The 23,869-nt window shown below is 45.5% G+C and overlaps 1 protein-coding gene across 2 annotated transcripts in view; it reads left to right on the top strand.

The window, feature by feature from the left end:
• CSMD2 (CUB and Sushi multiple domains 2) overlaps positions 1–23,869 on the top strand; it is a 693,739-nt gene that overhangs the window by 45,371 nt on the left and 624,499 nt on the right. For both annotated transcript variants that reach the window (XM_086378081.1, XM_086378078.1), the window contains exon 2: positions 21,332–21,548. In XM_086378081.1, coding sequence (XP_086234207.1) covers positions 21,332–21,548 — 217 coding nt within the window. The remainder of the gene's footprint in view (positions 1–21,331; positions 21,549–23,869) is intronic.

The following is a 23,869-nucleotide window of genomic DNA, read 5'->3' as shown; positions in this document are numbered from 1 at the left end:
TGTATATATTGGTCCAGTTGATAACATCCCTTAAGTCCCCTAGGTTTTCTTCATTTTATTCTTTTTTGTTCCTCTGACTTGATAATTTCAAATGACTTATCAAGTTCACTGATTATTTCTTCTGCTTGATCAAGTCTGATGCTGGACCCCTCTAGTGAATTTTTCAATTGATTTATTGTATCCTTTAGCCTTTACAACAGAAATTTTATTTAATACTTTCTGTCTCTTTGCCAATATTATCATTTGATTCATTCATTGTTTTCCTGAGTTCATTTAGTTGTCTGTGTTCTCTTATAGTGCACTGAACTTCTTTAACATGATTATTTTGAATTCCCTATTAGTAGAAAATGGATCTCCATTTCTTTAAGTCCAGTTTTTGGAGATTTATTTTGACCCTTTGAACCATATTTCCCTATTTCTCCATGTACCTGTTTATTTTTTGCTATGATTTGTTCATTTGAAAAAATAGCTACTCCTTCTCATCTTTATGGATTGGTTTCATATAGGGGAAGACCATCAGTTAGTCTGGCTATATCCTCTGGAGGCAACTCAAACCTTTTCCAAGGATACGTCTCCTCTGGGCTTGTGCATATGCTTTCTTAGAGAAGTTTGCGTTTCCTTTTCCAAGAGCGTATAGTTTCTTGCGCCCTCTGGTGTCTGTCTGTGTCACTGCAGGTTCCCTGGTACTTCAAGCACTGAGCTCTCTTTTGCTCTCTGTGGCTCTCAGGCATCTAAAGTATGCTGATTCCCTGCTTGCACTTCAGATTCAACAAGATAGAAACCAGTTCCTTGGGCAGGTCTCTGAAAGCCTGGAACACTGGACTTATGCTCCGTTCTTCTCTTTCCTCCCAAGAGAGAAGCTGCTAGTTGGGCTATTCGTCTTAGTCTTGCTGAGGTTTGCTGGGTTGGAGCTATTGTGGTTGGCGTGAAATGGCTTTCCTCACCTGTTTCAATGTGACTCTTCTTGAGTTTGAACTTGCTTGGGCTACTGTGACTTCTTAGTAGGCTCCTGGAGTTCTCATAAAGACTCTTGGGGCCATATATTGTTAACTTGGCATCTCTGTGGGGAGATGAGGTCAGAGCTTCTTATTTTGCCATCTGGCTAATGTCATTCCTCAAGCCTTTTCTTAAGGGCACCTCGTCCAGGCAACCTTCCTCACTGTCCCTCAGCAGAGGCTACTGGACTATAAAGCATGTGGGGACACCACAGACTTTCCCCTGTAAAAGGGGAAAGTCTTTGCTGAGCCGCAGTAAACATTCTCCCATCCAACAATTGACCACGAGGCATGTGATGTTGAATACAAGTGTATTTCTGCTTTGTCTGATCAAGTGCACTCTGCACAGTCTTCATGCTGCAGGTGAACATGTGCTCTTAGCCATTTCAGGGACAGATGTGTTTTGAGAGGATGCTGTATTTGTGGGATCTGTCTGGAGTCAGAGGTCCTAGGCATCATCAGCTCTGCCTCCCCTGGCACATGTGACACTTCTGGATTCTCTCTAGTCACACATGATCAGACCCACACTTCCCTCTTGGGAGGCACAGGAGATGGATACCTCTAGATCCTAAGAATCCACATGGGAAGTGTCCACCAAGAGGGCTTAGGAAACAAGGACAAAGCAGGTTCCCAACCTATGTGAAGAGACTGGAGCGCAGGGGTGGCCCTGCCAGAGCAGAGCTTAGCTCACAGCAGTGAGGGTGAAGCTGGCTCCTACCTCTCCCTCCACGTCCATCTCTTTCTCCTTTCTGCAAATTCTCCATCTTTCCCTGTTAAACATCTGCTTGTCAGCTGCTGCTCAACCAAGAGTGTTGTCAAGGAAGGATCGGACTGCTTTGTAGAAGGCCCTAGTAAATATCCACTGAATTGGGCTTGAATTCTGTTCCTTCCATAGCCCCAGCCAGTGTGTTTCCTCCCACATATCCCCAGCACTGGGGCCAAGTAGATTTGTAAGACCCCTACTAGACTCTCCATTTATTCAACATATACTTTGTTGAATTTTGGCCTTGATTTTCTCAAGGCCACTAAGTAGATGGCCCTGGGAATTCCTAACACTATTTTGTGTGCCTATAGGAGAAGGGAGCCACACTGGCAGCATTTCTGGAGGCCCTACTGTGTTTCCAGGATTCTCATCCATAAAACTCTGCAGAGAAGTCCTTTGGGAAGCCCTTTGAGAGACCTTGGGTGCTGAGTGTTTGTGGATCCTCCTGGGACTGCAGGCAGGTGTATAGGCCAGGGCTGTGGGTGACCAGGTCGGAGGAGGCCCAGGGTGAGCAAAGACCTCTAAGGTCAACACTGGGCATCTGGGAGAACAGCTACAGGCATGTCTTCCAAGCAGAAGTCTGAGATCACCAGCCCAGCCTCATCATGCCCTTCATCGTTGCTTGCATATGTATGGGTGAGGAGCAACAATGTAGCTGTGACTTCCTTTTATAGAGATTCTAAGAGGAAGTACATTTCTCTGTTACTCCCTAACACAATTTTTAGATTATCTGTCTCCCACTAAGATATATTTACCCTTCAGTTTATTTAAGTTCAGAGAGACAGAGAGAGAGGATATAAAAGAATTAATTAAAATGAAGTCTCTTCTAGGACAGATGTGTCATCTCTGTTTTCTCTGGGTATGGTGATGGGGGACAGGGCTGTAGAGGAGTCATGTCCAGCCAAGACGGAAAGTTCCTTAACTCTGGTCAGCTCTTTTAGACTGCCATGATACATCTGGCATATGGCCTGTCCACATCGTTCCTTCTTCCTCCTTCCATCCCTTTCTCCCTTCCTCATTCTCTCTCTTCTCTCTATTTCCCTCCCTTCCACTTTTTCATCCCAATACAGTGGTAGAACATATACTTTCAGATCTTAACCTCAGGAGTCAGACAAGCCTGTGTTTGAAAATCTGTTTTGCCATCTATTACTGTATATGTGAACTTGGGTGAGTTACTTAGTCTAAACCTCATTTGTTAAACAGGGTTAAAAAAAGAATACCTACCTCTTTGGTCTATGTTGAGGTTTGTAAGAAGTAATGTGAGTAAGGAGCTCAGTATTGTGTGGGCTATGTAGTCAGTGCTTGATCAATGATGACTGAAATTCCTTCAACCTTGTGGTTACTAACATTTACTTACTCGCAGCTCTGGGCTGGGTCTTCAAGGATGTATTGGTGAAAAAGGCAGACTATGTTCTCAACCCTCAAGCAGCTCAGTCAGGTGGGGAGGTGGCCATGGAAGCAGTGGGCAATGGCCCCTGGTGGGGGGCCTGGGGGGGCAACGGCATTCCCTCCCCAGTTCTAATTCCACCTTGGGCTGGATCTGTAGGCTCTTTCACCCCTAACTGCTTTAAGACAGAGCCACACCAGCTGGTTTGACTTCCTGAGCCTTTAGGGGAATGGGGTTTGTATGAGCTGTGCATTTGTGAGTGTCCTGGAAGGTCATCGATTCATTCACTGAACATTTATTGCCCTACTTTGCGCCAGGCATTGTTCCAGGTACTTAGGACCATCAATGAATAAAACAGGGATTTTGCTCTTGTGACGTGATGAATGTTCTAGCAGGAAGAAGTGGACAATAAACACAGTATATAAGTAAACTCATAGGATGCTGTGGAGTGATGCATGCTACGGGAGGAAGGCAGTACGAACAGATGAGGGAGCTTGGAGGTGCCGAGGTGGAGGTGGGGAAGTGGGATGTGATCTTCTGAAGAGTAGTCAGGGTAGACTCATTGAGAAGGGAATGTCGAGCAAAGACTTAAAGGAAGAGAAGAGGTTTGCCTTATCTGGGGTAAAGAACTTTGCAAGAAGGAAAAGTAAATGCAAAGGTCGTGACACAAGAGCATGCCAACTTTGTGGGAGGAACAGGAGGGAGACAAACGTGGCTGGGGAGGGATGAACCAGACAGGGAATCTCTATGAGAACAGAGACGTTGTCTACCCTGTGTCTGGCAGGTGGTACGGGTACAGTGAGTATTGGTTGAATGGATTTTTACTGGCATCTAGGCTGGTCTGAGCCGGGCCAGGCCAGAACTAACCCATCACTAGTTTTTTTTTGAACAAAGAGGGCTGACGTAAACTCTCTGATAGGAATAATTTTCAAATCACAAACAGAGCTCATATAAAATTCAAATGTGCAGTTGGGGGCATCAAACCACAATGGCCTTTCCTTAGTGTGTATAAAGAACAGCACATCTGCTGAAGAGTGGGGAAAACAGAATGAAATTACAGATGACCTGTGAGTGCCTAATTTAAAGAAAAGTCTGGAATGAACTTACCCTGTCACTGCTGTGAAAATCTCCATGAAGGAGCCTTTTGGATCCCTGATAGATGTCTGGTCTGAAGCTGCTGGAGGAATGAGGAGGGTAGGCCATCTACAGAGGAGGAAGAAGAGCCTGCACTCAGCTGCCAGTGACCACACAGCACATCTTCCCGTACTCTGGCATTTGTCTGGTCTGATTTTCTTTCTTGCTCTGTAGCTCAAGCCTTCCTGCCCTTCATCTCCAGAGGGCTACTTGTCCTACTCCTTATTGGTTGCTGAGGATTCAGTGTTAGGAACATCTCAGGAATATACTCCTAAGGGACCACGCCACCTCACCCCAGGCAACCTGTAGCAGACCATCTCTAGTGTGGCATCTAGCTCTCTCTGGCTTAAGGCTGGAGGATGTTGTGTCAGGCACTCAGGACTTGAGTGGTGCTCCAGGGCTCTCTGCCCTCACCTCTGTGCTATCGGCCCCTTACCCCAGCTCTTCCTCTCTCCCTCTGGTTCTCCATTTTGCCAACTCCCTTCTTCCTTTCTCACCTTGAGCCGAAATCCTGGGAAAGGCTGGACAGGCACCTCAGTGGTCCAGAGTCAGGAGAAAAAACAGTTTACAGTTTCTGAGAGCAGTAATGGTTCAGGACCATGGATAGGGCTCTTTTGCTTCACTCAGCACCAATCATTCATTTGGGTCAGCTGACTCAGGACATCTACATGAAGGTGACCTTGAGACCCCTTTTATAAGGAGGGGTGGGGGACCTTAGTGACTAAGGGGCTTGACCATATTCTTTGCTATGAAGTGACAGAAAAAACTGAGAACCTCGGATTTCAGATTCTTTCCATTGCACCATGTTAGGTTCCCCCGCCACCACCACTTTTAATTAATTTTCAAATATGTGTTACTTGAGACCAAAGGATTTGAAGTTGCCTCTCCCTTGGAGATGAGGCCAGGTCTACCATGAGTATGAGTAGTATAAAAAATAGCAGCCATGAGCTTTTGATGGATAAAGGAACAAATGAAACGCAAAACAAAACAAAGAAGCACAAATGACAACTGGACATGTTAGTCTGTTTACTCAACGAGTATTAACCGAGTGTCTGTGAAATGCCAAATTCTGTGCTGGGGATTTAATAGTAAATCAGATGTGGTCCTTGCCATCATGAGGCACTCAGGCTGGTGGGAGACACAGAGATGTAACCTTGGTTTTACAGTCTCTCAGAACAAGCTTAGTTTTGAGCATCACTCCCATTTTTCAAGCTATTTTTTTTTTCCTACTGGGAAGCCCAGTGTATGAAGAATTCAGCATGTGACCTCCCTTCTGATGCTACACTGAGACTCACCATAGTGGTGCCTCCAAAAGGCAGGCAACAGGGCGAAAACCTAGGAGTTTGAGCTGAGATGATTGACACTTAGGAAAGGAGCATCCCAAGGCAAAATTCTTTGTCTATCAGAGTGCTCTAGAAAGAGATATGGCTTATTACCTTGGCCAAAATAGGTCACCCCCTGACCCCCAATCCATCGACCCATCCATGGAGTAGTGGTTAAGAAGGCACGATTTGTCACCAGATGCCTGGAGCTGAATCTTGTTTCTACCATTTATCAGCTGTCTGACCTTGGGCAGGTTATAATACTTAACCTTCCTGAGCCTCAGTTGCCTTGCCTGTGAAAAAGGAATTATAATACCAACCTAGATAGAATATTGAAAAGCAGAGACATTACTTTGCCAACAAAGGTTCATCTAGTCAAGGCTATGGTTTTTCCAGTGGTCACGTATGGATGTGAGAGTTGGACTGTGAAGAAAGCTGAGTGCCGAAGAATTGATGCTTTTGAACTGTGGTGTTTGAGAAGACTCTTGAGAGTCCCTTGGACTGCAAGGAGATCCAACCAGTCCATTCTGAAGGAGATCGGCCCTGGGATTTCTTTGGAAGGAATGATGCTAAAGCTGAAACTCCAGTACTTTGGCCACCTCATGCGAAGAGTTGACTCATTGGAAAAGACTCTGATGCTGGGAGGGATTGGGGTCAGGAGGAGAAGGGGACAACAGAGGATGAGATGGCTGGATGGCATCACCAACTCGATGGACGTGAGTCTGGGTGAACTCCGGGAGTTGGGGATGGACAGGGAGGCCTGGCATGCTGCGATTCATGGGGTCGCAAAGAGTCGGACATGACTGAGTGACTGAACTGAACTGAACTGAATAGTACTTATCTAATACAGTTGTAAGGATAGAATGAGTTATTAGATGTCAAGTGCATAAAACAGCCCTTTGCATGGAAAAGTGTTTAGTGATCTTATTAGACTAAGCTCCATGAGGGCAAGGATAGTGCCTGGGACACAGTGAGTGCTCAATACCATTTGTTTGTTTGTTTCATTTTAGTTTTTCTTTATTTTTAATTTCTTTATTTATTTTTGGCTGTACTGGGTCTTTGTTGCTGCTGGTGAGCTTTCTGTAGTTGCAGCGAGCAGGGGCTACTCCTCATTGCAGTGCGCAGGCTTCTCACTGCAGTGGCTTTTCTTGTTGCGGGGCACAGGCTGTAGGTGTTCGGACGTAAGTAGTTACGTCTCTTGGGGTCTAGAGCATTAATAGTTGTGGCGTATGGGCTTAGTGCTCTGCAGTATGTGGGATCTTCCCACACCAGGGCTGTGAACCTGTGTCCCCTGCATTAGGTGGATTCTCAATCACTGGCCCACCAGGGAAGCCCCTCAGTCCTGGTTTCTAAGTAAATTAATGGATTTGCTAAGACCTGAACTTCTGTGTGTTAGCCCTGTGCTCAGCCACTGTCTCTTGATCCAGAGCCACAGCTCAAGGGTGTTCTCAGCTGACAGGACTGAGTGGTAGCTCCCTGTGTTCGCTCTGAAACACCCAGAAGGAGTAGTACTAGCCCAGAATAGGCGTCTGTCCCCAGCTCCACCGGGTCCTTTCTCTTGGTGATGATCTAGGGATGTAGCACATCCTGAGAATGAGAGGCTCTGCGTCAGCAATGCAGAGGTACGTCTGCTGGTCCAGGATTCCCTGTCAACATAATAAACAACCCCTGGCCGGTATTGCCTGAAAATGATGACAAACGAGCTACATGTGTATCGCCAGGCAAGGAAAATCATATTTGGTCCACTGTGGTGGCTTCTGTGTTCAGCATGTCCTGGAGAATCAGAGAGCCTGGAGTTAGAGTTAGGAAGCTGAACGGCATGGGATTATTCCCACAGAGCGATTGGATGTGGTCCAGGGACAGGCTTGCTGCCTGAGCCCGTCTGCCACGCATTGTTTCGTGCCTTTGCTGCATGCTTCCCCAGCTTGAGAGGAAGAAGGAGACCCTGCTTTGTTTCCATGTCCCTGCGGCACAGCAACTGCACTAAGCTCTTTTCAATAAATCCCAGGCTTTTCCGGGAGAGCTGGGGGCAGAGTGGAAACAGGACCGGTGCTTTGGAAGTGTGTCCCCAGATGATGTGTGAATCTTTGCAGCCTGACAGAGGGAGGGGCCTGAACTTTGCTTTCACACAGATCTGGGTGTGAACCCCGGCCCTTCCACTGCTACCTGTTTGACCTTGAGCATGTTCTTAAGCCTTGAGGAGCTTCGGTTCTTCACCTGTAAAGTGGTGAGGGTTGGGGCACGACAGCCATCTTCAGAGTCGCTGCTGATGTTAGGGAGATCATCTTAGGGGAAGCATGCGGATAATGTTAGTGCCCTTCTTTGCACACGTGCATGCTCAGTCACTCAGTCGTGTCCAACTCTTTGCTTAGACCTGTGCAAAAGCACCCCACAAAGGTGTTTCAGGGTGTGTTTGCGTGTGTGTGCGCGTGCGCTCTGCTATTCCCCTGGGATTCAACAGTCAAGTGAAGTCGTGCTTAGTAAGATGGATCTGTCTTTCCATACTCCCCTGTGAACTCCTTGAGGGCATGGATCATATTATACACGATCCATCCCTCCCATTTCCTCACCCCCACCCCCTGAGACTCCCACACACATGTACAGCCTGACCTCCCCAGACTTGCTGAATGAAAGCTTGAATTTGGCGTGGACCTCTGGGGTTCTGGATAGAATCCAGGGCATTTCTAACTTAGATGGAGAAAGTTGCATCTTTATTTTCATTAATTTCCTACTGGAACCCAGCATTTCTATTGATCACGAATGTAGGCAACAAAGCACAGCAGTATTAGCAGTATCTGTGAATTTGTCACTGATAAGATCACAGGTATTTTCACAAGAACACTACAGTAGTTGCAGGTATCTAGAAAGATCATTTATGCTTTGAACTACAATATTTCTCAGGCCCACTGCTGGATCTTGTTAATAATGCATTAATGAAGGGACACCTATATTACTTCATGACAAATTTTTGAAATATTTTGAAAACTATATCTCGGTATAATTTGTTTCTTTCGTAATTCTGTGTATTTTGTTGTATGCATTTATAAATAAAATTTGAGACGACCTCACCAGGCTGCCAGAGGTGGCCACGGCATGGGAAAGGTGAAGAGCCTCTGGTCTATGAAGTCCATGAATGGGCTTCTTTGGCCTGAAAATCCCTTAAAATGAATGAAAAGAAGTGGGAGGCTAGGTTCTTATGTATATGTGACTTTCCTCCCATAGCGGACTTTTGGCAATGTCTGGAGACAGTTTTGGGCTTCCCTGGTGGCTCAAGCAGTAAAGAATGTGCATGCAATGCAAGAGACTGGGGTTTGATCCCTGAGTCAGGAAGATCCCCTGGAGAAGGAAATGGCAACCCACTCCAGTATTCTTGCCTAGAGAATTCCATGGACAGAGGAGCCTGGCAGGCTATGCAGTCCATGGGGTCACCCAGTTTTGGTTGTCACAACTGGGAGATGCGGCTTTGCATCCAGAGGGTAGAGGCCTAGGATGCTCCTAAACATCCTGCATCCATAGCACAGCCCTCCCAACAAAGAACTGTCCCTCCCCAAATGTCAACAGTACTGAGGTTGAGAAACCTTGGACTGGATGAGCATACGTGGATGGAAGTAGCTCAGATTATTAAGACTTCTAGGGAAAGAAATCAATGCACAACTTCATTAGAAAGATCTGTGATAATTCTCTCATCCAACATCGAATGTGCATCTACGGTATATACCAGGCATCGGGCACGAAGATTACAGGGAGGAGTACGACCCTGGAAAAGCTCCGGGTCTGCTGTTCAGTAGGACGTGTGACCCAGGAGAGTTTTGTGCGAGGTGCAGCTATTATGTGGATCTCTATGGGGTGCCTGTTGTTCAGGCACCGTGCTGGGTGCTACGGATCTGTGTGAATGTGACCGATCAGTCTCTTCCCTATGGAATCCACACATCTCAGGGAACACAGATGCTAAATGGTGCCATGACGTGTGCTGGGAGTGATGACAGAGATCACGGGACAGGCAGCGGAACCTGTGCTTGGGTGTGTGTTGGGTGTGGGGATCACACCTTAGTGCAGTGGTAAGTAAGGTCTCCTGGGGGTGCTGAAGTTTCATCTGAGGCCTGAAAGAGGAATAGGAGTTGGCCAGACCAGGGAAAGTGGGAAGGATGCTTCAATCAGAGATAGCAGCAAGTTTGAAGATAGAGGGAAAAAGAACACAGAGCATCAAAGGAACCAAGCAGAGAGAGCCTGGCGTGCCACTTAAGGGAAAGAGTGGCAAGAGGAGAAGCTGGGGGCGAGCAGGGCTGGCTTAGGGCGCATCTTGTGTGCTATATTTAGGACTGTGGGCTTTTCCCAGAGGAGCCATTGAAGGGTTTTAAGCAAAAGTGCCAGGCCAAGTTTTTGTTGTTGTTTCTTTTTTTTTTTTTTTTGAAAGGGATAGATTGGGAGGGAAGAGGCATGGAATTTGGTGGATGGCTATTGCTGTGTGTATGTGTGTGTGTGTGTGTGAGTGTGTGTGTATGTGAGTGTGTGAGTGTGTGTGTGTGAGTGTGTGTGTGTGTGAGTGTGTGTGTATGTGAGTGTGTGAGTGTGTGTGTGTGAGTGTGTGTGTGTGTGTGAGTGTGTGTGTGTGTGTGAGTGTGTGTGTATGCGTGAGTGTATGTGTGTGAGAGAGAGGAAACTTACTAACTGCCCGGGAAACCAGGAGAGGCTCTTCAGAGGAGGTGCTGTATAAGCTGAATTTGAAACAGAGAGTAAGGTTTGCTAGGTCGAGGAGGTAGGGGAAAGGCATCCCAGGCAATGGGCCAAGCATCACACAGGCCTGAAAGGTCCTGGGGTGTTTGTAGATGATGAGCTATTTAGTGTGACAAGCATAAAATGTGCATGGAAGAGGGACTAAGGTGAGGCCCAGTGCCAGCATCTCTATGACCCTGGCCTCTTGTTTGCAACTAAAGGATGATTGAAGAGTCCAGAGATACTGTTTGGCCCCTGCTTCTCCCATCTGTCCAGACAAGGTGGTCCTGCAGAAGGCAGGCACAGAGATGGTCCAGAGTGCCATCCTCGATGTGAGGTGTACAATGCACTCCCCGTGTGCAGGTGAGACGTCTTCAGTGGATATGATTTAGCTGCATCTGCAACGCTCCTCTGTTTTTCCTCTGTGGGCAGTCTCATTAATTGCATGGCTTCCACAAATCCATATCTCCAGCCCAGATTGCACTCCTAGAGTCCAGTCTACTGCCCTAATTGCCTTCTGGCCATCTCTGGATGTCCCACTGGCTTCTGCAACTAAATTTGTCCAAAATTGACCTTATCAGCCAATAAATATTTACAGAATTCAATTGAATTTCCCTGCCAAACTTCTCGAAAGAGTTATCTCCTCAACATTATCATTATTTGTAGACAACATGATTGTGTACCTAAAACACCCAAGGGAATCAACTGAGAAATCTTTAGAATTAATAAGAGTTCAAAAACCCAGTTGGATACCAGATGAATATATAAAAATCAATAGGTTTTCTGTTTATCAGTAATAACCAGCTAGAAAAAAAAAAAGGGAAAAAATGTCATTTACTAAACCAAGAAAAAGTGCATAGAATGTCTAGGAATAACCTTACGATGTGACTAAGACCTATATAAAGAAAACTAGAAACCTTTAGTGAAAGATTAGCTGATATTTTTGGATCACTTATAGTGTGTCAGGCATTGTACTGAGTATTTAGCAAGTTAGCAGATATTATCACATTAATCTATACAGCTACCCTAGAAGTGGGTATTCATTTTAAAGATGCCAAATTAGGGTTTAAAGAGTCTACATAAATTGCCACTTAAGTATTAAGTGACAATTAAGTATTAATACAAAGTATTAAGTGACAAAACTGAAATTTGAACCCCAGGCTTTTTGTTTCCAAAACCCAAGCTTTTGACCTTTTCACGAAGCCACCTTCAGAATACACCATGCATCACGAATGGTAGGTTGGTAGGTGTTGTCTGGGTGTTACAAAAGATTAATCCGTTTTACTCATCCATTCATTCAAAAAAAATATGAAGGTCTTCTAGGGGCAAGTATTGAGCTAGGTCCTAGCGACAAAAGTGTGAATAAGACCTTGAGGAGTCTATGGCTGGAGAAGCCACATTTACATATTATTATATCACCATTAGAGAAGGCAGTGATATTCACTAACTCAGAGATCCCCAACACCCAGGTCACAGACTGGTACAGGGCTGTGGCCTGTTAGGAACCGGGATGCACAGCAGGAGGTGAGCAACAGGTGAGAGAAGGAAGCTTTCTCTGTATTTACAGCAGCTCCCTTCTCTCTCATTACCACCTGAGCTCCACCTCTTGTCAGATCAGTGGCGGCACAATAAATGTAATGCACTTGAGTCGGCCCGAAACCATCTCCCACCTTGGTCTGTGGAAAAATTATCTTCCATGAAACCAGCCCCTGGTGCCAAAAAGGTTGGACACTGTTGTTCTGATTCATTCACTAAGGGTAAGCAACCAAAGGAAGAATGCTTGCCATTATCTTGAGAGCTCCAAGAGGGCCTCCTGGAGGAGGTAATGAGTCTTAAAGTGCCTGGAGTCAGCTGGGTGAGAGAAGTAGACAGAGAGCATTCCAAGCACAGAGAGCTGGGTGGACAATTAATTTGCATGAATTGGTCATTCAATCAACAGCTCTTCTTTGAGCATCAGCTGTGTGCCAGGAACAGGTCTGGGAGCCCGAAAGAGACAGTAGGAACAAAGTCGCTCTGCTCTCTAATAAAGGTGGTGTTTTGTTGGGGTGAGGGGTTACTGAAAATAAACAGGAAATTAGATGCCAGAGGATGCTCAGTGCTATGGGAAAAAATAAAGCAGGAACCCAGAGCACTCATTCGAGAGGAGGAGGGGTGGGTCTGGGAGGTAACACTTGACTGAGGAAGTGAGTGAGCGGGTCACATGGCTCTTGGGGAAAAGCTTCCTGGGCTGAAGGTCAAGCAGATGCAGGGTCCCAGGGTGGCATGGCATGGGCTTAGGCAGCATGGCTGATCACCAGCATAAAGGGGTGAGAGATGGGAGGGAAGGTCAAGGGGTAACGAGGTGGCCCTTCAGGTAGGGCTTTTGAGTTGTGGCAAGGAATTTGGCTTTTATGCTGTGTAGAAGGAGAAGCCAGAGAGATATCTTTCTAAATGTCAATAAAGAAAAACACATTACCAAGGAAAAGACAGATAAATGTGACTGCTCATAGAAACGAAACATTTTATTCTACGTGAAAAATCTAAACGAAGCAGAAAAGCACACCACAGGCGCTTTAATCCCTCAAGGGAGGAGCTAAATTTACTGAGGAAAGTTGAGAAGACGTTGAATCTGAATGATAAGGAGATAGATGCTAAATAGGACGAGAGAGCATCTTTTGGCACCTATCAAGTAGGCAAAAACTTTTCGAGAAGATAATACACAGTGTTGGTAAACACACATTAAGATAGGCATGCCTAGACATGGCTGTTAAAAACATCATTGTAGGGGCTTTCTTGGTAGCCCAGCGGTTGTCTCTGTGCTTCCAATGCGGGGGACAAGGGTTGGATCCTTGGCCTGGGAACTAATCCCACATGCTGTCTGTGTGTGTGTGTGTGTGAGTGGTCAGTCGTGTTTGACTCTTTGTGGCCCCATGGACTGTAGCCTGCCATGCTCCTCTATCCATGGAATTTCCCAGGCAAGAATATGGGAGAGGGTTGCCATTTCCTTCTCCAGGGGATCTTTCAGACCCAGGGATTGAAGCCGCATCTCTTGGGTCTCCTGCATTGACAGGCAGATGCTTTACCACTAGCGCCGCCTGGGAAGCCCCCACATGCTGTCTAGTGTGGCCAAAAATAAGAATGAAAGGGTTGAATTTAACAGAGCTTGTTATTTGTGATAATATAAATAAATACTTTAATTAAAAAAAAACAAAACATAATTGGTGGACACTTTCGCGAAAGTGTTGTGATCCAGAGCTAAAGCAGCAGAAATATTCCTACCCTTTGACCCGGGAAGCTACACTTTTGGCAGTCTCTGCATCTATCTAGGGAAGTTGTCCAAAAACAGATGCATGTTCTCCAGGATTGTTCTTGAAGCCCAAGCAGGTCTTGGCTATGTCCGGTAGCTGCGTTGACTAGAAGGAGGGAGGGGTGGGAGAAGGCAACCCACGCTTCTTCCTGAGAAAGAGAAGCATGATTTCCTCGGATGAAAGTCGATAGCAGTGTTCCTGTCTCTAGAGCTGGTCCCCGGAAGTGAAGAACAGGTAGTCCTTTCCTTGGGTGAAATTCAGCACCTTCTAGATGTGAAGGAATATTGGGCCCTTTTGCCATGCCCTCCCACTCTACTAGCCTGTCAGTCTGGAGTGGCCACTGTGGGTTATAACTTTGTCAACTCACTAACCAACATTTAACTCCAGGGAAACTTCCAAATGAGTCCAGCTTCCAGCCCTGTCTAACAAGCTCCAACAGCACCTGCCACAGAAGTCAGCCAGTCTCCTGTGGATGGTGACCCCCACCCCCGAAACCAAAGCTGGACGCAGTTACCGCATAAGTGAACATTCGTTCTGGGACTCTGGCCATGGAAAAGCATTTTCCACTGCACTGACCAGCATGCTGTCACCAGATTTTACTAAGAGGCCAGGTCTTATTTATAACGGAAAAAATTATCCAGAAACAATTTCAGTGTTTGAGAGTAGGAGAATGGTTGAGTAAATTCTAGTATAACCATATACTGGAATGTGGCACATCCATTTAAAATGCTGTTGGTGAACGGATTCAATATCTTGGGGGAAAAGCTCATGTTATAATGTTTACTGAATTGTTGCAAAAGAAAACCAAGAAATGACCTGAATGCCCATCAGCAGGGGAGTGGTTGAATACACTGAGATACATCCAGGCCGTGGAATATTACACATTTATATAAAAAATCAGTTAGATATGGATCTACTGACCTGGAAGGTGTCCCCAGTGTATTGTTAAATGAGAAAGCAGGTTGTGGAGAATTGAACACAACTACGATTTCATTTTTAAAACAAAATAATAAAAATTCTCTTGGAATGTGTCCATTTGTTTGCATGAGGGATGAGGAGGTTGTACAGGAGAGAGTTACCTGCCTGTTAACTTTGGTAGCTTTGGGGTGGGTAGAAAGGAGAGAGATTGGGGACCTTTTTGTCTTCATACATCTTGATGTTGCATTTATGCATAGCCATGCATATTACAAGTGACACTGCCTTCTGTAACTAAAGACTGAAGAATAGTTTACTGAAAAAAATAGCCCACAAAACTAAATATACAGTACTATCTCAATGATCTGAAATATGTATGGAAAAATCTAGCAAAAAAAAAGAAGAAAATATTAATAACAGTTGCCTCTGAGAGGAAGGTGAAATGGTGATGTTTCCTCTTTTTAAATTCCTGTCTATATTTTCCAAGTTTTCTATAATGATCAAAAGGTATGGGGCTTCCCTGGTGGCTCAGACAGTAAAGAATCTGCCTGCAGTGCAGGGGACCTGAGTTCGATCTCTGGTGGGTGGAAGATGCTCTGGAGAAGGGAATGGCTCCCCACTCCAATGTTCTTGCCTAGAGAATTCTATGGACAGAGGAATCTGGTGGGCTATGGTCTATGGGGTCGCAAAGAGTCAGAGATGACTGAGCAACTAACAGGTACACACGTTATTATACATTATTGTTTAAAATATAATGGCCTCTCACCAGCCAATCTTGCCTTTACTTATTATAGTCTGGCCTCTGTCCCCTGTGCCACCTGCCACCTGTCTTTGCTGAAATTCATGTATCCATTCAGCAAATGCTTACTGAATTCTAGGCACTAGGGGTGCAGCAGAAACCAAGACAGAGCGCCCACTCTCAGCATCCTTCCTTCCGGAGGGACCATTTAGACATCAAACTGAGTGACCTCCTCCCAGACCCTCACCTCAGTTTCTCTGCGATGCTCAGTGCACTGAGTCACCTTCTCCTATCCAGGCCTGCCCTCCGGTTCTCATCCACCGTTCTGTCTGCCTCGCTGCCTCCTATCACCTCTCGTGTCCCCATGCACGGAGAGTGTTCCCACGGGCTGTGTTCTGAACCTCCCCCTGCTGCTGCTGCTAAATCGCTTTAGTCGTGTCCGACTCTAGCGACCCCATGGACTGCAGCCTATCAGCCTCCTCCATCCATGGGATTTTCCAGGCAAGAGTACTGGAGTGGGTTGCCATTGCCTGAGTACTGGAGTGGGGTGCCATCACCTTCTCCACCCCTACCAACCCCCAATTTCTTTCTCTGCCACAGGAAGCACTGTTCATACGCAAATTCTGAACTAGAAACTGTAGACCCACACAGGTCTGAGTGGGATGCTGGGGAGGGTGGTGAAGGATGGCTCCAGTGGATGTATGGGACACGAATGAGGGCGGTCCTCAACGCGTGACCCCTGTGGGGTCTATACTCGAGGATTGTTCTGTGCACCCTTGTAGCACAGTACTGCCGTGTGAAAGTATTTGCTTATGTTTGTCTGTGATCCGGGTCCCAAGACCCATCACAGGGTCTAACCTAGAGGAATGAATGAATGAGTGCCGTGCAATGACACGACAGACAGGTTTTAGAGGGGTGAGCTGAGTAGATCTGGTGCCCGTGGGGTGAAATTCAGGAACGTGAACCAAGGGAAAGTTGTGGAGCTAGGAGCTTTATTTCATTATTATTGGAGCTGAATATTTTTCTGGTTTCTGGGCAGCTTATGTCTTCCTTGTGAAATAACTTATTCAAGACCCTATCCAGCTTTTCAACTATCCTGCTTGCTGTTTTCCTGCTGGTTGGTAATAGTTCTTTTTGTATTAAATATATTACTTTTTTATCTTTTTCTGTGGCTTTTGCTTTTGTTTCTATTTTTGACCTGTACATACTTTTTGTATAAACTGGCAATCTTGTAGTATCTTCCACAGCTTTTACATTCAGAAAACTCAGTCAGATAATTATTTGTGCATTATTTTCTTCTAATTATTTTTTGACTTTTTTTTAAAAAAAACTTAGTTTGCTATATGGTGTGAATTGAGATAACTTAATTCTTTTCTCAAACAGTTAATTAGTTGACCTTGTAAAATGATTTTCTTTTCTCATTGATTTTTAACGCTGTCTTGTACATATTTTAATTTTTGTGTCTCTTTAAGGCTCTTCCTCTAATCCATTTCATGTTCTGCCTGTCCACTCTTGGGCCACCTTCATGCTATTGTCATAAGCATCATTTGGTGATTCTATTTAGTGTCTTGTAGAATGAGAATGCTACTTTTTTATACCTTTTCAAAAACTATCCATTTTCTGTGACTGTCTATTTCTTCCAGTTAAACTTAGGTATCCTTTTTACTAAATTTAAAGCAGGTCATTGGGCTTTTGATCAGAATTGCATTAAGCTTATAAATTAACTTTTCAATAACTTTTCAAAAGGTTAATATTCCAAATTAACCTTTCGGAAGTTAGTCTTCCACTCAAGATTACATATGTCTCTCCAATTATTCAAAAATTTTTTATCCTTCTCTTAAAGTTATTTTTGTACAGTGACAGCCCATTGTTTATTTCCATTCATTATATGCATTTTGTAGTTATCATAAATAAGACCTTGCTTCTTTATTTTTTATCTGTCACTGACATATGGAAATATCATTGATTTCATTTACTTATTTAGTGTTTGGCTACTTTATTGAAATTTTTTATTAGTTCTAATCGCTTTCTAATGGATTCTCCTGGGTTTTCTGGGTATATTAATACATCATCTGCAAGCCATGTTTTTGCTTGTTCTTTTTTCATTTCTTTTTCTTGCCTCATATGGATTAGCTCTTCTAATAAGAAATGAAATCTCAGAGGTGATAGTAGCATTTGTATCTCATTCCTGATCTTAATCAGATGTTTCACTGTAAGTAGGATGTAGGTTATTATTTTAAAATGGATGCTCTGTCATGCTAAGGAAGTAGTCTTTCTCCTGCTTCCAAATGCTTACTTGAATCAGGGTTACATGTCTAATTTTATTAAATGTTCATTTAGCATTTATTCAGAAAACTTTAGCTTTTTTCCCCTTTTAAAATGGGATACTTTGTGTTATCCCTCTTTTGTATTAAAAGAGATTTTTCAATATTAAAGTCATTTTAGAGATTAACTGCCCTTTGTTAGTTAATCCTTAAAGTGGGCTTTAAAAAAATTAGTGTTGAGTCAATTTATCAGCATTATATTGGACTGGCCAAAAAGTTTGTTTGGCTTTTTCATATTATAGAAAAACCCGAATGAACTTTTTCATCAACTCAGTATTTGAGAGAGTGGACCGGAAGTGGAGTGCTGACATTTAAATCCCATCTCTGAGTAATGGAGAGACTCGGGCTCCCTTCCTTCATTTCTCTTTGCTTTAGTTCTTCATCTGTAAAATGGAGATGATATGTACAGAATCTGCCTTCTAGGGCTGTTGTGAGGATTAAACAAGTTAATATATGTAAAGTTCTTAGAGGAGTGTCTAACCAAGCACTCACTAAATACAGCATCATATTAGACTATTGAGAACCTACCGTGTGTCTGGTACTGAGCTTGGGGTATGGATTCAAATATGGGAAAACTCAAGTATGGTCTGTCTTATGAAGCTTACAGCCTGGCAAGAAGACAGATACTTATGGATGTGTCATCTGGAAGCATGGACATATGCTTCTGTGATAAGCACTGCCCGGGAGAAGTGATGGTTTCAGGAAAGCATATAACAAAGGGTTTGAACTAGTCAAGGAAAGACCCTTGACTGGGAGCTGAAAGAAAATGTGCCAGGAAGGAGGGGAAGAGTATTCTAGGAAGAGAGAACAGCATATGCAAAGCTCCTGTGGCTGAGGAGTGAGAGTGTGGTCAGTACAGAGGACTGAGAAGGGTGGGGTGTTTGTTTTCTGCCAGATGTATTGAGAATATAATTGACACATACCTCCAAGCAAATGTAAGGCATATAGCATGATGATTTGATTGATGTATGTTGTGAAATGATTACCACGTAAGTTCAGCTAATGTCCATTTTCTCATACAGAAACAATAAGAAGAAAAGAAGAAAGGGAAAACAAAAAGCTGTTCTCTTTGTACTGAGAACCCTTAGGATCTACTCTCTTAACAACTTACCTGTGTATCATACAGCAGTGTCAGCAATAGTCTTCCTGTTGTACATTAGTTCCCTTGTAGTTATTTATTTTATAAGCAGAAGTTTATACCTTTTGACCACCTTCCTACAATTCCCCTTCCCCACCCCCCGCCTCTGATAACCACAAGTCTAATCTGTTTTTCTATGAATTTGTTTTTTGGGGGGTTTGTTTGTTTGTTTGTTTAGATTTCACATATTAGTAATAGCATACAGTATTTATCTTTTTCTCTCTGACTTATTTCATTTAGCATAATGCCTTCAAGGTCCATTCATGTTGTTGAAGATGTTAGCATTTCCTTATTTTAATGGCTGAGTAATATTCCTCTATAGAGGATGAGATGGTTGGATGGCATCACCAACGCAATGGATATGAGTTTGGGTAGACTCTGGGAGTTGGTGATGGACAGGGAGGCCTGGCGTACTGTGGTTCACGGGGTTGCAAAGAGTCGGACATGACTGAGTGACTGAACTGAACTGAATATTCTTCTGCATATATCTTGCAAGTAATTTATCCATTCACCCATCGATGGACACTTAGATTGTTTCCATGTCTTGTTTATTGTAAATAATGCTTCTATGAACATGGAGGTGCAGATATCTTCTTGAGTTAGTGTGTTTGTTACATTTGGATGTATTCCCAGAAGTGGGATTGCTGCATTATCTGGTAGTTCTAATCTTAATTTTTTGAGGATCCTTCGTACTGCTTTCTGTAGTGGCTGTACCAGTTTACATTCCCACCAACAGTGCACACAGATTTTCTTTTCTCTGTGTCCCTGCCAGTATCTGTCATCTCTTATCTTTTTGAGGATGGTCATTCTAACAGGTACGAAGTGATACCTCATTGTGGTTTCAATTTGCATTTCCTTAATGACTGGTGATGTTGAGCATCTTTTCAAGTACCTGTTGGCCTTCTGTATGCATATCTTCTTTGGAGAAATATCTATTCAAGTTTGTTAAAGGGGTGGGGTTTGGCTGGAAAGCTACTGGACACAAGGCTAAGAGGTCATTAAGAGTCAAACCGTGCAGAGACCCTCATAAGTCTACAAGTAATTTTTCCTTGCTGAAGAGCAGTGATGAGCTATGGGAGGTTTGATGTTGGTGAGGGGAAGGGGAGGTGACCTGATTTGATTTCTCTTTTGAAAAGACATCCCCAGCTGTAGTGTAAATGTGGTTGGACCAGGGTACATGTGGTTGACCAGTTAGGAGGTGGTTATTATGGTGGTTTAGGGGAGAGATGCTGTGGGGTCAAGGGAAGTGGAGATAGAGACAGGGTGATAGGTTGTCCATGGGGCTGTGAAGAAGAGGAAAGCGTCAGGAAGGGTGGGTGGAGAACATTCCAAGCCTGCGTCTCACAAAGGAGATGTCAGGTCTGGAGCTCAGAGGGAGGTCTGACATGGAGTGTGAAGTTGTGAGTCATCAGTGCACAAGTGGGAAAATTCTCTAGAATAGACAGAAAGGAGGAGAGACCCCAACACGGACCCTGGAAAGGAGCTGGAGAAAGCTCAGTGGGGGGAAAGATGGAAAGTGAGTGATGTGGGCAGAAGCTGGAGACCACGCTGTTCAAAGCGTCGTTGCATCTCCAGGGCTACAGGTAGATGAGTTCCCCACCCAGGTGCTGTTCATCCAAATCTACGTGAGCCAGGCCCCCACGCGGTGCTCGTGCTCAGTGTAGTCTGAGATGCTTTGGTGTGAGAGGGGCATTTCCAGATGGGAGGGGTGAGCAGCAGTGCTAGAGGCCGCTGAGAGAGAGGTCTGTTGAAATGAGGACTAAACAGTATCCGCTGGACCCATCGGTGACCTTAGTGGATCTGTTCGGGTAGATCAATAGGATCAGAAGATGGGAAGCAAATGGAGACAGAAAGAACAGACAGATTGTGTTTTCTGAAAATTAGGCTGTGAAGGAGAAGAGAGAGACAAGGCTGGAGGGAGAAGAGGAGTGGAATGTGGCGTTGCTTTCTTAGCCGTAGATTCTTGAGCACATTTAAAACAGGGAAGTTCAGTGGAGAGGAGACAACATGTAATATACTTGAGAGAGAAACATGCATAAGATTCATGAAGATTAGGGAGGAATAGGATGCAACGGGCATGTGGGAGAAATGTCTTTAGATGGAAGGAGGGTGGGTTCATCTGTAGGAGGCAGGAAGACCAAGTGGGGTGGGCTGGACGGGTGGGGTGGAATTGGGAAGACAACGGGGTCCCCATTGATGGCTTTTATTTTCTGTGGAGATGGGAAGAGAGGGTGGGAGCTGAGCGGAGGGACTGGAGGGTCAAGGGGCCATGGAAAATGGAGAACAATTGCAAACAGCATTCTGGCATCTAGTGTTGTAAAGAGGAAGTTCTGCCCGGTCTGCTGGCTTTTGGTTCAGACTCTCTGCGCCTTGTTTCCTACCTCACAGAATCGTCCTGGGGCTTGAGTCCAGCCATGCTCATTTTATCAGCTGGACAGGGCACAGCACAAGCTAGCTTGCACTTGGGCTCAGTCACCGCGCTCCCCTCCCTCTGTGGCGAGAGGGGGCACCTGGAAAAGGGGCTTCACGATCATCTAACACGTCGCGCCCATCCCTCTGGCAGAGTCTCAGAGTCCTTCTGGCCATAATGAACGGCTCCCTTTCTCTCTCCCAGGCCAGAACTGCACCTTCCAACTGCAGGGTCCCAATGGCACCGTTGAGAGCCCAGGGTTCCCGTATGGCTACCCCAATTACGCCAACTGCACGTGGACCATCACCGCAGAGGACCAGCACCGGATCCAGCTCGTGTTCCAGTCCTTTGCCCTGGAGGAGGACTTTGACGTCCTGTCGGTGTTTGATGGGCCACCCCAGCCAGAGAACCTGCGAACCAGGTACCACCCCCTCCTGCCCGTGGCCAACAGCTGGGCCTGAGCCAAGCTGACTGGGAGGAAGAACCAGGCAGGGTGAACAATAGTCAACAAAGACCTCTGTCTTTATGAGGCCTGCCCTCAATTGCTCTTTCTTTATAAAGCTCTTTTTATAAAGCTCTTTCTCCCACTTAGAGGTTCCCAGTAGGCAGGATGGATGAGTAGGGCATTTGGGAAGACTAGATAGAAAACGTACAGAGCAATTCAAGTCTTTCTGTTGAAACTGATTTTGCATGCATATGCAAGACATACATCCCTTGCACGCAGCAGATATGAGTTGAAGGCTAGTAGCGACTGTGTCTTGCATCCTGTGTTTGAAAACCATCAATACTTTGTTGCAAATGGCCTTGCCTTTGCGTGGCTTTGGCTCTGTGTGTAGAATTGAAAAGTTAAGAAGTCCCCAGTTTTTTAGACCCCAGCACAGGTGATGGAAGAGAAAACCTTGGAGAGGACGAGACTGCTTTCTGGTACTCCTGAACTGGTTCCCGAGGGGAGAGTTCACATCAAGGAGGAAGACAGGGAGGGAGGGTACCACCTCTGCAGAAAGAGCAGACTTTAGTGGGACAAAGGTCAAGGCCCCAGAGTCATAGCTTTCCAGGTTTTGTTGACGTGTTGGCCTGCTGTGCTCCCTTGCAAGACTCCTCCTGGTTCTGCCCAAAGGACTTTGGGCTCCCAGGGAGAAAGAGAATCAATGGCATGCCAGCCAAGCCGTGGGGAGGTCAGGATGCTAATTGGAAGTGCATGGATGAGAGGTTCCCTCCAAGTCCTTAACCTCAAGGTTTTGTTTAAGATGCTCTTGGAGAGGAGTCACAGACAGCACCCCCAGGACAGTGCCAGCCCTCTTGCTCACTCCCAGCCCTCTCAGGGCAGTGCAGAGGTGAGGCCACCACGCCTGCCACAGGGGTGGGCCTCTGGGGCTCCCCTGACTCAGTGTCCTTCCTGACAAGACCAGGCTTGTCCATCCGCTCTTGACATTCCACAGGGATTAGCACACAGTAGGTTTTCACTGAACTTGGGTGAAGAGACTGGAGTCCTCTCCACTCATTTATTCCACAGGTATTTCATGAGCATCTACTACGTTCCAGACACTGGTCCGAGTGCTGGGGACACAGCTGTGGGCAAAACAAAGCCACTGTTTTTGTGGAGGTTACATGCTGATCACAGGGGTGGGGGGCAAAGGGTAGGTAGGCCTGGACTTGAATATGTGAGTGTAGAGTTCAAGGACATCGGGTGGGGCTAGAGATATAGAATTAGGAGACTGGGACTGGCCGGAGCTGAAAACCAGGAGCCTGGACTATCGGGTATTGAGTTCAGGTGATCCCATCGGTGGGGCACACACATAGCCTCTTGGGGAAGGTTTGAAAGATGGTCAGATCGGGAACTCCCCTGGCAGTTCAGTGGCTAAGACTCTGCACTCCCAACGCAGGAGATCTGGGTTTGATCCCTGGTCGGGGACCAAGATCCCACGTGCCACAACTGGAGATCCTGCCTGCTGCAACTAAGACCCAGTGCAGCCAAACAAATAAATGAAAACAAATATTTAAAGAAAAGAAAATCAGGTCAGGCCAGTGGGGTGGCTGGTTGGGGTGCGCTGGAGGCAGATCTGCCTCCTGAAATTCTTCCAGCTTTCTTTACTCTTAAAGCAGGGTGCACACACGGGTGATCGAAGCTCTCTTTGCTGACATTTGGGTTCTCTGGCTCTGCGAGTGAAGTGTAGAAGACCCCCAGAGGTGGGGATGACTCTGGCAGGGAAGGGTGGGGGTTTCCAGGAGCTAGGGAGGCGGTCCTGGCAAGGGGGGCACCCTGGATTCTGACCAACCAGCGTGGTTGAGGAGGAGGCTGCTGGGGTTGGTACCTTCATGAGGTCATCCCTGCCCTGGCCCCTCATCCCTGTGGTCATCTTCGTGTGCTTGCTTTGGTTCATTTTCGCTGCATATAGTTTTCCTAGACAACTTTTCTACCTCCACACTCTATGGGATCACACCCCCTTTCTTGCATCTGGTTTGTGCATTTGCATTTTCTTCTCTTTTTACTCAATCAGTCTTGCCAGAACTTTGCCTATTTTACTGGTCTTTTTAAAGTTCCAACTCCAGAGCTATCAATGTTATTCCTTTCCTGTTGCCTAGCTTCCTGAGTTCTGCTTCTTCCTTCCTTTGTCTCTCTCTCCCACTTACCTTAGGCTGCTGCTGCTCGTTTGCTGTTTTCATGCACTGAATTAGTTCCATTACTTCTTGTCTGATATTCAGAACATTAGGAGACACTTTTCCCTAAGCACAACTTTGACC

This window comes from Bos grunniens, chromosome 3, assembly GCF_055505025.1.
Source record: "Bos grunniens cultivar Pamir isolate PY7600 chromosome 3, Bosgru_T2T1.0, whole genome shotgun sequence".
Lineage (NCBI taxonomy): Eukaryota > Metazoa > Chordata > Mammalia > Artiodactyla > Bovidae > Bos > Bos grunniens.
This window is presented reverse-complemented; position numbering and strand designations above follow the sequence as displayed.